At 39.6% G+C, this 14,608-nt stretch overlaps 2 protein-coding genes across 2 annotated transcripts; one reads left to right on the plus strand and one right to left on the minus strand.

Annotated features, from left to right (window-relative positions):
* Positions 1–430: 430 nt before the first annotated feature.
* On the minus strand, positions 431–3,081 carry alkbh4 (alkB homolog 4, lysine demthylase). The gene is made up of 3 exons (XM_040032411.1): positions 2,934–3,081; positions 2,441–2,629; positions 431–1,472 (listed from the first exon to the last, which is right to left on the minus strand). The coding sequence occupies exons 1-3, from the start codon at positions 3,045–3,047 to the stop codon at positions 951–953; spliced, it is 825 nt and encodes a 274-aa protein (XP_039888345.1). The 5' UTR covers positions 3,048–3,081; the 3' UTR covers positions 431–950.
* Positions 3,082–4,040: 959 nt separating this feature from the next.
* lrwd1 (leucine-rich repeats and WD repeat domain containing 1) lies at positions 4,041–13,961 on the plus strand. Its single transcript, XM_040032416.1, has 16 exons — positions 4,041–4,112; positions 4,965–5,051; positions 5,557–5,791; positions 6,599–6,718; positions 6,934–7,080; positions 7,165–7,257; positions 7,436–7,813; positions 8,329–8,443; positions 8,587–8,693; positions 8,844–9,054; positions 9,610–9,682; positions 9,881–10,024; positions 10,194–10,297; positions 10,651–10,812; positions 11,388–11,497; positions 12,461–13,961. The coding sequence occupies exons 2-16, from the start codon at positions 4,972–4,974 to the stop codon at positions 12,611–12,613; spliced, it is 2,232 nt and encodes a 743-aa protein (XP_039888350.1). The 5' UTR covers positions 4,041–4,112; positions 4,965–4,971; the 3' UTR covers positions 12,614–13,961.
* The last annotated feature ends 647 nt before the right edge of the window (positions 13,962–14,608 follow it).

Genomic DNA, 14,608 nt, shown 5'->3' on the forward strand with positions numbered 1-14,608 from the left:
GATTAATGCGATGGTGTTGTGTTTAGTATGTTGCTTTGGGTTTTTTTGCTTGTTTTCTATTCTTTCTCTCTCAACAGGTGATCCAGGAGATTTTATTTTATTTTATCCCTTTCTCACTGTCCCTCTCCCCTTCTGTTTTTCTTTTCCTTCCTCTTTCTCTCTCCCTTTCCTATCCCTCACTCATGTCTGTCCCGTCTGTAACAACTGAAAATAAAATTAAATAAATAATAAACACAAAGGTCGATCAAATGGACCAATACGGCAATGCCACGATGATCCATTTGGCAAAATAAATCCACTGGGTATCCTTGTTGGTCTTCAGACAAAAATTCTGACGGCTAAAGAACCAAATGGGACAGGCAAAAAAAAAAAAAAAACATCTGTAATTTGAGACTGTCTATTTCCAAGAATGACAGAGACAGAAATGCAATTCAATGCAACAATTCACTTTAAAGGCCACATTTAAAATGATTTTGACACAATAAAAATAATCAAGCTTACTAAATTATTATTATTAAGGTATCTACTCTGGCCATACCATTCACCAGATTTGAACCGTTAAAGAGATGTGTAAGGCTGTGCTCTCCATCATCCAAACACTAAATAAGTGTGTATGTATATTTTGGGAAAATTGCTTTATTCTCTCCATTTGTCATAAAACAAAAAGAAAATTCAAGTTTGTGGTGGAATAAAATAATGACATTGCAGCTATTTTAACACAATTTCTCCCCAACATTTTTTCCAAAGCAATTTGACTTCAGCTTGGCTTCGCAGCACAGCAGATGTTCAACTAATTAATGCACACAAGCCTCGTGAGCACTGCTCACTGTTTGGGGAGCTGGCACAGATCCAGCAAACAAGCCCTAGGGTGCCTAAAGGACACATCTTCACAGTTTAAGACAAGTCCAAGTGATTTAGATTGCAGCTCCCTCTGGATCCATCAAATTAGATTAAACCGGAGAGCCTTGGAAGTTCAAGGCGATATTCAACAGCTTTGCTCCGAGGTCTGCCTGCTGCCCTCCAGGCAGGAACTCTGCAGATAGCTCTCTGTAGGTGCTGCAGACTCTACGTATATGAATGTCCTTCCTGTGAATGGCGTGTTTCCATATATGCCGTGCCTCGCCGTATAAAACTACTAAACATCTGCGAGGAAGGTGCACAGCTACATGGACCTCCCCTGTTAGTCCCAGCTCTGGCAGGCCCTGCTCCAGAGACATGGTGAGTGTAGTGTCTGACAACATGTTAATGGTGACTAAGCGCTCCCCCCATAGCCAAGAATCGTCTAAGTGTGGATCAATGGCTGCACCTCGCTCAGGATGATAATCCAAGTTGCACTGCTCCACTGGCTGGAAGCCAGCTAGAGTTGATTCCTGATACATCCGAAGCACAAGTTTATGGCTCAAAGCAGGGAGTCCACTGAAGCCACACACACGCACTTTCTTTTTCTTGAAGTTCACCTTCGGGCCAAAGTCCTGCAACAATATTGGAGGAGGCTTTTGGTCACTCCATTACTATATATATATATATATATACTTTCCATACTACATATATCAAATAGAATTGACGACAATGTTATCTATATAGCACACATTTTATTATGGGTACACTTAGTATGCTTACCATAAAAGGTAAAAAAAAAAGCTATGTAGCTCTACAACATTTAAAGGCAATAAAACACATACACAATAGTAATTCATCTCATGTCCCACCCACAGAATAAGAGTGTTACAGTAATCTAACCTGCTTGATCTGAAAGCATGGCCCAATTTCAGAGTCAGTTTAAGATAAGAATTTTCTAACCTATACATTTTTAAGTAGCAGAAAGCAATTCTGGTTATTTTATTAATATGATTATCAAAACTGAGACCACAGTCCAAAATGATGCCAAGGTGCCTGACTTGTTCATTGTGTTTCAGAGAAAGGGATAATAAATATGAACAAATTTTCTCTGTCTCTGACCTTTTTGGATTTTTCTATATTGTCTCTATTCATTTCTAGAAAGATTCTAGACATCCACAAGTTAATGTCATCAACGTAGCTTCATAATTTGTGAACAGGTTAGATCAGTTAGAATCTAACTAACTATTAGATGATAAGGTTAAAAAGTAACCACTGACGGAATGTTTATTTCTGCAGTTCTAAAAATATTAACTGACACATAGAAACATTTACCCTTTAGTCATGATGAAACCCAATCGAGAAACTGACGAGTTAAACCAACTGAATCACGAAGCCTTTGAATTAAAATATCACGATCAACAATCAACAGTGTTGAAGGCAGCATGGATAAGTATGACTCAAACTCTCTGTGAGTCACCGTTGATGACCTGAGTAAACTCGGACTGGCACGTATATTGACTTTACAGCCCTGATAATCGCTTCTATAAATCATAGTCTAAACAAAAATGTTTTGTCTGTTTTTATTTGATAACATGCTAACCTGTTTTCTTCGACCGGACTGCGACTCCTTCCACACGTCCTGGTCCATCGCACATATGAGCTCCTTCTCTTCCTCTTCTGAAATGAAGTTCTCCCACAGAAAGACCCCAGAAAAGGGGAAGGATGCAGCCTGGGCATCTTTTCCAACAGCGAGCCTCGACTGAGGATCGTAGAGGAAATGATGGACAATCTTCACAGAAAGATAGATAAATAGAAAAACATCGTTATTTATACAGTAACGCAAATGTATTCCTAGAATTATTATTATTTTGGCGATGAAATTGACAGTTTGTAGTGAATGCCTTTTTGTTATAATGACAAACGCTGTTGGCACACATTTATAACCGCAGTAATATCCCTTTAATAAGAATGGAATGTCCTCAGAGGGCACCCGTAGCTTGTTGTGTGTGCGCTGCTGTTAGCAGTATTTGATTTATTTATTTTTTTTAACTGTTATAAACACAATATATAAGTTTTCTGTTGGAAAACAGTACCTTTGATTCACTCGCCTCCGGTTGTACTTTCTCTTTCAACCCTTCGCAAACGAGACACCGGCGGACACCTTTACAAGCGCATGAAGGCACGTCGTCACTGGTATCGGGAGCCATCGTCCTGCATCTTCTTCTTGTGTCAGGAAGAGGCAGCAAACGAAAACATTTTTTATCGACACCTAGCGGAGAATGCGGGTATTTTCAGGGTTTGAGAAGCTTAGCTCAACCAAAGCTAAAAGAGGATGCAAATAAGAAAACAAATTTCTGAATATAAAAAATACACACACACACACACACACACACACACACATATATATATATATTTATTCATATATATATAGATTGTTGATCGTGATATAAGGGTAAATGTCGGGAGTGACTGCCTTAAAAATCTGCCCCCCAACTTTTATGTCCTTAAAATACTTGTAAAAACTATTTGCTTGTTTGTCCAAAAGCCTCTTATTGCCTTTGTTTTCTTAGAACAGATAATGGTACAATAAATAATTTTAAAGTGTTTTTGTGGATATTTTGTTGACTCCGTTTACATATAGGAGATTTTCATATACTTCAGTGCCACCCTGCCTAGACCTCTTGCCCCTCCTTGCCGTTCTGTTAAAGTCTTCATTGTTCATTGCTCTAAACTGGGAGTGCCAGAATGAATGCATTTCAGGGGCTACAGACAGCATAATCTACTCTTCAGTTCTAGACCCTTTCTTTTGAACCACATCCTGAAAATGTTCTGAGTGGTGATTAACGGCACAACTTCAACTAAATCATTCAAAAATGACATGAATTTGACCTTTTTTGTTTTATCACATTGGAACTATACAAAAGCAGAAAATATTCAGATGATGGCTTTTTGGAATGAAATGTCAATAGTATTTAATTTCTTTGTGATCCAAAGAACTTAAAATAACGTAATTTTAAATCAATGTCAATTTAATTTATACAGCACTTTTAATTACACTTAAACTCAATGTGCTTAACGTAAATGAAAAATAATCATATTAATAAAAACTAAGTTATTGTACAATTGTCATAGGGTTAAGGTTAGTGCCTGGCAGGCAAAACCCAGGCTGTAAAAACAATCTCGTATTTAAACCACGCCCACCGGATATACGTAACATTTCCCCGGGAAAGCTCGGTTTCGGCAAGAGTCTTTTGAGTTCGCTCAAGTGTTTGGTAAGTGATATTAATCACAGATATTGGCAAGTTTTAAGTTGTTTAATAATAAAATCAAAACCACTAACGTTTGCTCTAATTAAGTCAATAATTGTTATTTGTGTTTGTAGCCGAGAAATATAAATATATAGAGATATATACGGCTGTCGGCACTGCAACGTGGTTAGCTAGAAGAAACTCAAACTTATTCTCATATAACGCTTTCTCATCTTCTTTAAGTGAAATATCCTTCCTCACCTTAGTATGTATGGATCTCTATATAGACGTTATGATAACGTTACTTAAAGGATAGCGCGTTATGAAATCGCATTTAGCCTGTTATTGTTGAATAGCCGCTAATTTATTGTAAACTGTTTTTGGAGGAAATCTTCCATTTCTTTAACAGATTCATCATGCTGAGGAGCTAGAGGGGGTTTTAATTGCTAAATGGAAAAAAATGCCAAAAAAGAGTAATTAGATCAGCTAAAACAAGTGGAACAAGCTCAGTTGTAAACAATATCTGTGTAATAATATTAAACACAAATCTACTTTTCTAAGTCTTTGTCTGTACTACAGCGTTTCTCATCCACGGGAATTTTCATTGTTCTCGAGGCTGATCAGTGGTGTTGATTACTAATCAGGCCTTCTAAAGCAGTTACAGACCTTATCCTATTGTTTGTATCTAATTATATTCCTAAAGAGCTTTTACGGAGTTTCAGTCCTTGATGTAGTCAGTTTGTTTTGGCCATGTGGGCGGTGCTCTGGTTGTGTGATTAGAACAGGATTGACAATATAAACAAACTAGGAGGACACTTATCTCAGCCCTATCTTCAGTTTGCCATCTTCACTCCTGAATTGTGCTTCTTCCTGCAGATAAGCGATGGAAAAAATCACTGAGAAACTTTTACTGGAGAAAGCCTCTCCAAAAGCCAACAAACTGGAGCAAATCATGACTTTGAAGTAAGGACTTCTTATTCTTCTTATTCTTATTCTTCTTATTATGCTCTGTAGGTGTCTTGCTGTCTTGCTGTTAAAGTTGCACTGAAGTAAACTGGTAATGCTTAGTTACAGTTGTGGTGACAAGTTTACATCCACTCATCATGGGCATGATTGTCATGGTATTTTTATGATGATTCTTGTTTTTTTAAAGTAATTAAAATGCATCCATTCATTCCACCCTGGAAATTATGAAGCCCTAAATGACCATGACATTTATACCAATGCTGAGTGCATATAAACAGCTAAGGCCCTAATAGTCAAAGACATTTTCCAGTTGGCTATTTAAAAACTGGAATAAAACATTGAATTAATGGAAATATTTTTATACTTTTGTGATATTTGTGTGTATGCAATAAGATTTAAATAAATGATTATAGATGTAATACTATAATCACTAAACTGTGTCGTATGTAATTTTATTTCATACCCCATGGAAACACTAACTTTGGTGCTCTTTGTGTTTCAGCCTGTCTAAGATGAGGTTGAAGCTTCAGGATCTACCTGTCAAGCTGCTGTCCCGTCTCCAGTCTCTGGAGAAGTTGGATCTTTCTGGAAACATGCTGCAGGAGTTTCCCAAGAACCTGGAGCTTCCTGCTCTTCGTTTCCTGGACCTGAGCGACAACCAGATCGAGGACGTTACCACTCTGGACTCGCTAAGCAACGTAGAAGAGCTGAGGATGGATGGCAACCTCTACATCACTGTGAGCACATAGCTTTGTTTTCTCCTTACACTCCTGTTTTAGTGTCACTCTTTGCAGCTACAGCACAAATGGCAAATACATGAACAGCTTATAACTGACACTTGTCATCAGTATTTCATAAAATCACATACATCTACACCTACTGCTGTCTGGCTTGGCTTATGGAGAAATATTTGAGTCAGGCCACATTGCTGAATGATCATACCAGCTGATTATTAGTGTTAGCATTGCAAGGGAGCACGCTGCATCAGTTGTCATGACAATAAAATATTCATGTGTTTGACTCCCTCAGCCAGCTCAGGCCTTTGTCTGCTGAGTTTGTGTATTCTGTCTTAAGGGTTTCCTCCTGCAATACAAACACATGCTGATGATGTGAAATGAAGTCCTGTAGGTGTGAATGGCTCTTTTTTGTGTCAACTCTAAGATAGACTGTTGTCCAGCCTTTTCCCCCCACTGTGAAAGAGACACAGTTTCAGCCCCCACTATCCTGCAGACGATAAATGGAAATAAGGAAATCCTTGCTCCTCTGTAGGATCTGGTTGTTTTTCTAGGTGATGCATATGATAAAGCAAAACACATCCCTGCATTCTTATTATCCCAGTGCCCCAATGAAAACTGTATTATTAGCAGAGAAATTCTTTTAAAAATGGTTTCCGCTCATTTTCGGAGTGTCCTCCACATTTGCACAGTCACATCAAATGTACAGTATGTTTGAAAGTGTTCACAGAGAGACTGCTTTTTTTAGGTCCCTTCATCATAAAATGCCGCCACACTGACTTAATTGTTAACGTTTCTTTTGGTTATCAGGTGAGTGACACTTACAAGCTGATGGTGTTGCTGCCCAATCTGAGGATTTACAACGGTAAAGATGTCAGTACTTATGCCAACCACTTGCGTTATGTCTACAGTGATAATCTGAGGACCAGGGTATGGAACTAATAGCTTATTTTGCTCTACTTCATGGTGTTGGTGTTAATGTTCCTGCATTTGATACTGTACAAAGTCATAACATGCACCAAAAAATGATTTTTAGCAACTGTTGTTTTGGAAAAAAAAAAAACTTCTGGCCCAGATGTGGCAATGTGCCATCGTTTCATCACGTAGCCTGGAATCGCTGTCCTAACTATTGCTGTTTATTTTAGATTGCTGCTCTTTGGGAGAATAGCTTCTGCCTCCCTGATCCCATCACAGCAGAGAAAATAGATGCCTTGGAGAGCAAGTTTGTCAGCACTGCTTGTCATCAAGTTAAATTTGGGCCCAATTCAGTCAGTGACTTCACCAGGTGGAGGGTAAGTTTAGAGTGCTTTAGCACTTGTTTTTGGCTGCTTTCTGTTACATTTAATAACTTCTTCTTTGTCTCCTTTGGATCCTAGGTGGGGATATTAGCTAAGGAGTATCTTCTCTCACTGACAGAACCGAAGAAAGAAGTTGATAGCGTGGAGACTACAGGCACTCAAAATAACTCTGTGAGTCATTGTGTGCACTAAATATTGCTGCATTAATGAAGTTGCACCAGAGATCAGCAGCTTCCTACTTAGTGTCTCTGCTTTAGTCCAGAATATGCTTTTATATCCAAAGTTCTGTAGTCAGCTGATGATGATGTTAGAAGATTTAAAGTTCATACAGTGGCTTCGTCTTACACAGGATGTCTCGAAGCCTGCGAAGAGGAAACAAACTGAATCAGTTATAGACACCAGCATAAGACTGAGGCCTCACAAAAAGCCTCGCACAGATCCCGCAGCCTCTGCAGCCGAAGACAGTCCACGCCAGTCGAGATTCCGCCTCAAGCCTCAGACACAAGATCCAATCGACACAATCAGGAACGTCCCCAGCAAAACAAGTCGGCCTCCCATTACCCCGAGCAGGGGAGAGAGGAGGTCAGAGAGACCCAAGAGAAGTTTTCAAGAGCAGCAAACCAGCGAGGATGATGCTCAGAAGAAACGGAAGGAAAGTTCGGGCAAAAAGGATTCGCGGAGAGATGCTGACATGCTGCAAACAGTAGAAATTCGCAGCGACACACAGGTAAGGGAAATATACCTTCTTTGCTAAATGCAGTCATTTAAATTTTAGTCTGGCCAGTCAGATTCTCAGGAAATTTGCTGCCAATGCCATTGATCACTGGAAAATTGATCTGCCTGAATTCCCAAGACAAAAGATCTAAAAAAAAAAAAAAGGAAAAAAACATACCTGAAGTCAAAATGTATCTTGAGACTGCCAGTAGGTGGCAGTATTAGTCCGTGTTTCTATGCAGACTTGTACATCTGGCAGCTGGTACAGAACATATGTCCCCTCTTGATGAATTTTAGTAATTTGGCTCTTCTTTAAGTTTTCATTTAGCTCCAGCAGGTCTTTTCTTTTGTCTAATAACCTGGTTTATTGTCAAAATAGCTGTGAACCCCCCACTTTTTTTTTTTTTTTGCTCGAGCTTTGTGTGCATCAGTATTGGTAGCATCACTATAGGTATCATCAGATTGTGCCTTCATTAAAGTTTCTCCCCCTATCTCCCTTCTCCATCTCATGATTCCTTCCTCCAACAGCCGGTGCATCTCAAGCCGCTCCATGTTCTTCAGTGCCACAGCAAACAGGACAGCTTAGAGGACTTCTCCACCCAGCTGTGGGCCTGTGCTTTCCAGCCACTGCCTGATTCTGCTGGTATTGTTTGAATACACGTTGAAAAACAGTTGCAGGGCTTCTCAAAGTCAAACAAAGCTTTAAGGATTAGAAGAAAGAGATTTGAAAGTTGTTGTTTTTTGTAAATGTGGGATTAAACTCAGGCTTTTTATCTTTATTAACAGGCAACGCTGGAGGAAGTCGTTTGGTCGCTACTTGTGGAGGAGACTCTATCTGTTTGATTGACTGTGAAATGGGGATGGTGATGAAGAAGTACAAAGTTCCCGGGGAGGTATGCTCCATTTATTCGGATTAGTCTGCAGTAGTTAGGCTTTAAAAACCTGAATTTTCTCTCTGTCTTTTGCTCAGACTCGTAGGATACTTGGTTCATAATGGCAAGAAAACAATAAAGCTCTCTGTCTGTTGCTTTCCTTTACACCAGGAGTTCTTCTCCCTGGCCTGGACTACAGTGCTGATGTCCAGAGGAGGCAATGCTTCAGCGCAGCACTGCAGCATTCTTGCAGCCGGTGGGAAGAGAGGGATAGTCAAACTGATTCATCCCAGAAACAACGTGGCCTACGGAGAGTTCAGAGCCAGCCGAAAGGCGCTGTCTGCCCTCCGATTTAACCACCAGCGGGGAAACTTCCTCTTCAGTGAGTAATTAATTACACAAACTCAAACCATAATAGCAAGTATGGATAAAAATTGGGAGTTTAAAGTTCTGACAGAGAATCAGATGGTTTGTAAATAAATCTTTTGTCAGGCTTAAACTTCTAAAGAGAAAACAAATGAATAGCGAGGTGATTACCCATGTCTGTTGTAATCATTTACCATTGTTTACATATCAACCTCTGCTTCAGCTGTGATCTGATGTAGTGTAATTGTCCAGTTAGGAATTATTACCACCTCTTTGAATGTTTGCTGGACTGTTTTCTGCTCATGTTTTTCTCTCTGTTAGATATATTTTTTAAGGTTTTAGGGATCTGATGCCGTTTGTAAACAGTTGGCTATGGAAAGTGACACTCCTGTCTCTATGTTCTAGTTGTATTCTTAGCTATGCCTGCTCTTAAGTCCTCACATCTCACTGACATTGCTTTAGCAATAATTTGCTCACCTGTTAGAGTAGTGGGCTTTACATAGTTTGATTTGCTCTTGTTTAAAGTGGGTTACTTGTAAAGTAACACTGCCTCAACTTCTCTGTCTTGTAGCGGGATCGTACGACAACAAGATCTTGATGTGGGATATCGGCGGGGTGGACAGCCAGTACAACTTCAAAGTTGTGTGAGTCTTTCTGCCAGGAAAAGTGTTTGCGATGCAATTTCTTTATCAGATCACATCTGTTGTACTGAATTTTCTAAAATATATAATTGTTTATACATTTTTAAAATATATTTTTTATGTTTTTTCAAACTGCTACCATTGCCATTAAGATGAAAGGTTCAGACTGTGATGTTGAAAATTTGCTGTTTGACCCTCCAGTCAGCTGCTGGTATTGGAAATCGGTACCACCCCTCTGCACATCTGCTTGCCCCCCACTGCTCCCAGTGCACACCTACTGACTGCCTGTGAGGACGGCTTGCACTGCTACAACACACAGCTCGGTGCCAACAACACCAGTAAGAGGTGAGATTTGAATCTCTCCCAGTCTACCTTTTATTCTGGTGACAGTCAGTGACCTAGACTATACTGGCTCACTATATCTGTTCACTGATGTTTTAATGAGAAAACTATGAATACATATGCGGCCCACCCAGAAACAATTACGGTGTTTTTGTTTTTATCTCCTTGGTAGGTCAAAGGAAATGGAGATAACTTTCCCCATATACAAGAAGGAAGACAAAGACCATGACTACCACACGGTGGACGGCCTGAGTTTCCTTAATGATGACATAGTGGGTAAGTGTACCACAATACCACTGTAGTTTTATTTACAGTGCCTTTAAACACATGCCACTCTGAGCTGGAAACATTGACTCATGCTGGATATAATTAGACCTTTCAGCGATGCTTGGCGTTGGCAGTCAGTCCAGGTTGGTCCCGACTTCATTTAAGTTTGAGGATCTGACTCTGGCACTCTGTAGCGTCATAGTCTTACTGTACAATATCAATCGCCTTGAGGTGACTCCTGTTGTAAATTGGTGCTACATAAATAAAATTGTCTAGCTTAAAATCTCCTGCTTATTCCTATTCCTGATTTCCCTTTTCTCATTTTTTTTCCTAATCTTTGCGCGCTCGGTCAATTATGATAGCATCCAAGAACTACCTGTATGGTTGCATCTACCTGTGGAGCTGGAGCAGGACCAAGGTTCAGCGGCCTGACAAGAAGAGCAAAGCAGTGCGTGCTGTGGTTCTGGCTGAGCTGCAGTGGACCAACACTCAGATTCCCTACCTGGCTCTCAACACCTGTCCTGGTAAGTTCACCTCATCTCGTCAGTTCTGATGCATTTAACATTCAGTCGTCATTTCAGGTCATCATCAGTGTAGACAAAGGCAGTAAGCTCATTAACTGCCATCTTCCGGTCACCACAGATATTTTGGGAGCTGGGACACAGAAGGACAGTCAAGACTGGGTCTGAAGCCACTCCATAGTTGCCCTGACTGTCGGCTTTACTGTAGAACTGGATGTTTTCACTTTACAATCTAAATTACATTCCAGGGTTATGATTTTAACCCTCCAGATTGTGGTGAATCAGATAAATAAAACATTCTAAAGCACAAATGGATGAGTGCACACCTCCACCGAAGCCACACACTCAGACCTGCATCTCTGAAACAACAGAGAGGACAGCTGATGTAACTCAATCACTCTATGCTGTGAACTAATTTAGAAGATCTTGAAATGCAGACAGCTAATGACCTGAAGGACTTTAAAGGTCATTTAAAGGTTCCTGGTAGTAACTTGTGAAAAACTACTATAGTGCTTAGACCAAGAACATCACAGATACTCACCACGTGTACTTTTCTGTGTTCTCATTCCTATCATTAGGTCAAGCCTACATGGTGTGCGGTGATGACAAAGGCAAGATATGGACATACCACATCCCCAACCTCCAGAAAAATAGCTTCCACACTGGGAAACCCATACTGCCCACTGAGGTATCTGTATTCTCAGACAGTAGCTTTCTCTTACGATTCTTGTTTAGAGAAATATCGATTGTTTTTTTGTTCTTTTTTTTTCTAAAAATGAGTCTATTAAATTAGTCTGGGAGGTAGTTGCAGTCAGACAAAACAAACTCTCAGATTAGTGAACGTTATCCTAATCATCAGTTATACTTTCCTTCGTTGTCCTTGTTTTTGCTCTCTTTTACTTTTATGTCTTATTAAAGTTGTTTCACAATCTTAGCTCTGAAAAGTGAAAACACGTGGAGCTTCATCCGCCCACTTGTTTGTTTTCCAGCTGGATTTCTGGTGATGTCACAACATACCCAGATCTCAGCACTGGGCTGAAACATTGTCCTTCATGTGTGAATCCACTGAAGTCCCGTAAAGAGAGTTTTTTTTTTGTCTTGCACTCACAAGACATTTAAATTTGCAGAAGCAGTTAATTGTGTTGTTCCTAGAGAAATACACGTGCACAGGAATGCACACAGGAAGCTTACAATAGATAAACACGGGCCATTCAAGTATTATTTTAGCTTCAGCGTAATTTCCTCGGATTTTGTCTGCATCTCTGATAACAGATGTGTGCAACCACCATAAATATGAGAGATCTGAGCTGTGTAGTTGATTTTTGTTTCATTTTGGAAGATTACACAATGACCAGCTCTCACGTATAAACACAGGATTATCGTGCACAGGAGTGCCTGTGCAGGCCATTAAGATAACGTAAAGGATGGAGACATTTTAAACCTACATTTCAATGAAATAAATGTCACTATCCATCTTCACTCTTTAAAGAGAGCTCAGTTTGCTTGCCTCTTTCCGCCTGCACATGAAATGTAAAGACTAGTGATTTGAGACTTCCGAAGCTTCACGTCGGCTGCGTGTAATGAGACTAAACTTCAGATGCATGTAGCTTTTCTCTCCACTCAGCACTAACATGTTGTTTGTTTTTGGCAGGTGTTGGAGTGGCCGACCCCAGTTAAGAACGGCCACGGCAAGGTAGAAGGCCCCTCCATCAACAGCGTAGCCATGGACCCTGAGCTATGCTATCTAGTTGCCCTTAGTGACAAGAATATGGTGATAGTGTGGAAGAGAGAGGAGTCGCCCTGAGCAACCATGGACTGCACAGCCATAAAGAATCTGAGTGTGCCCCATTACTGAAAATGTGCACATTCATAATTTGCGAGTGTTGATGCTACATCAGCATCTAAAAGCATCACAGACTGAAGAACAAAAGAACTCTGTTACTTTTTTTTACACAATAATGTATTATGTGGAGTTTAAACATAAAACTGTAATTTTCAGATGTTTTTGTTTTTACTTAAAGTTGCTGCTGTTATGAGTTATAGGCGATCATAGCTAGGTGACTTTGACTGTGACAGAATTATCTGTTGATTTGTCCAGAATGGACAGAAACGGCTGCATTTAGATCTACATGGTTACAATAATGAACCGTGGACTTCAAAATTCAGCTGATGACTGAATTTGTTTTCTTGTTTCTACTCCCTGGCACAGTTTCACAGTTTGGATGTGCAAAGTTTACTTCAGTGTAAAAGTACAAGCGAGCCCAACATTAACAAAGCCATTTAGCTGGTTTAAGTTTAACTTGAATTAGTTAAAGCTTTGTTAAACTTTTTTTTAGCAGATCTGTGTGTAATGTCAGAACGGTCACGAGTTCGTGTCAAAGAATTATTCCTAACTTTAATGATGTGTTGTGGTAAGGTCTCACCCCTCCATCACCCTTGTTTCCACCAGTAAGGACCTGGTTTTTGCAGAAAAAGCAGTCCTAGCACACAGCAGATTGTGACTCCACATAATAAGACTGCTCAGTGTCTGCAGGATGTTTTAAGGGCTACAGTTTATCCACATTTTCACTGTAACAAACTTCATGTTTCACATTAAATTGGTTCATTCAGATTTAAGCCGGCAGAGTCTGCGGCTCGTTTCTTTTTTGAAATATATGCTTTGTTGATAAGTATAGTTTTTGAATGTGAATGATTGAGGCTTTTATTTTCCCGTGCTACTTTTTTAATGATCAGATAACACTGAAGAGTGAAACTGCTGCAACATTTACTTTTCTGAATACTTCTCATGTCAGTGTGCTTATTGTGTTTTTATGCTTTAAAGCAGAAAGTGGACTGTTTTTCTATTTAATTAAAGAAGTTTTTAGCTTGCTTCTAACTGCTTTTGGCTTTTAAGTGTATTCTGTTGTCGAATCAAATGTCTGAATTCTTAAGAAGTACAGCAAAGATGTAAACAGGTTGTTCTGTTGTACCTGGTATTGACTATTCTCATTTTAACCACTTGGTGGCTGGCATGGTTGTTTTTTCCTTAGCTCTGAAAACACAGACTACATTCTTTGGAAGGAATTTACTTGAAGGGTGCTTGCTACCCACTGTGCCCAGTAATGTATATGCTTAAAAAACAAACAATAAAAACAGAAGATTTCATTACAGAATCATATGTTTGGAAAAGGGGTTCAAAAATTAGATGAAAAGAACCACTCAGCTTATTTTACTGGGAGTACTTTGGTGCTACAGGGAAGAATGGATTCAATTACACAAATGATTTCCAGGAGTAAACATTGAAGTATTTGTAAAAGACAAAGATGAAAAGAAGAATGCTTCAAGAAGAAAATGTTCCAAAACTATGAAAAATCTACAATGGACCAGCTCAGAAAGTGTAAGATGAAGGTTTTGACGTGACTCTCCCGGTCCACAAACCTAAACAATAATAGGAAATCTCCTAAAGGCGTTCTGAGACTCCTGGGAACCCAAGACTTTGGCAGGGATGGCTGTAAATTCTCTACACAAGAATCAAAAGACTTGCTGCTACAAAAAAAAACTTCCCCAAACAAGTTTTACTGAGCAGGTTATCCAACCATGCAGGATGTCCAAACTTTTACCTCAGACTTTTGTCCTGTTTTGTCTTCATAGGTCAGCAGAGTCCCTTTGTTAACAGTTTAGAAAGAATGCACTTTTGTATTAATTCAACCACACTTCATGTAAGGCTATATGAGTGCAAAACAAGACTGAGTCTTTCTCTTCACCTTCAGTGTTTCTGCCCTAGTCATCTTCCTAACATTGAAATATAGCAGGTATTAAG

This window comes from Simochromis diagramma, unplaced genomic scaffold (genome assembly GCF_900408965.1).
Source record: "Simochromis diagramma unplaced genomic scaffold, fSimDia1.1 OVJJ01000216.1, whole genome shotgun sequence".
NCBI lineage: Eukaryota > Metazoa > Chordata > Actinopteri > Cichliformes > Cichlidae > Simochromis > Simochromis diagramma.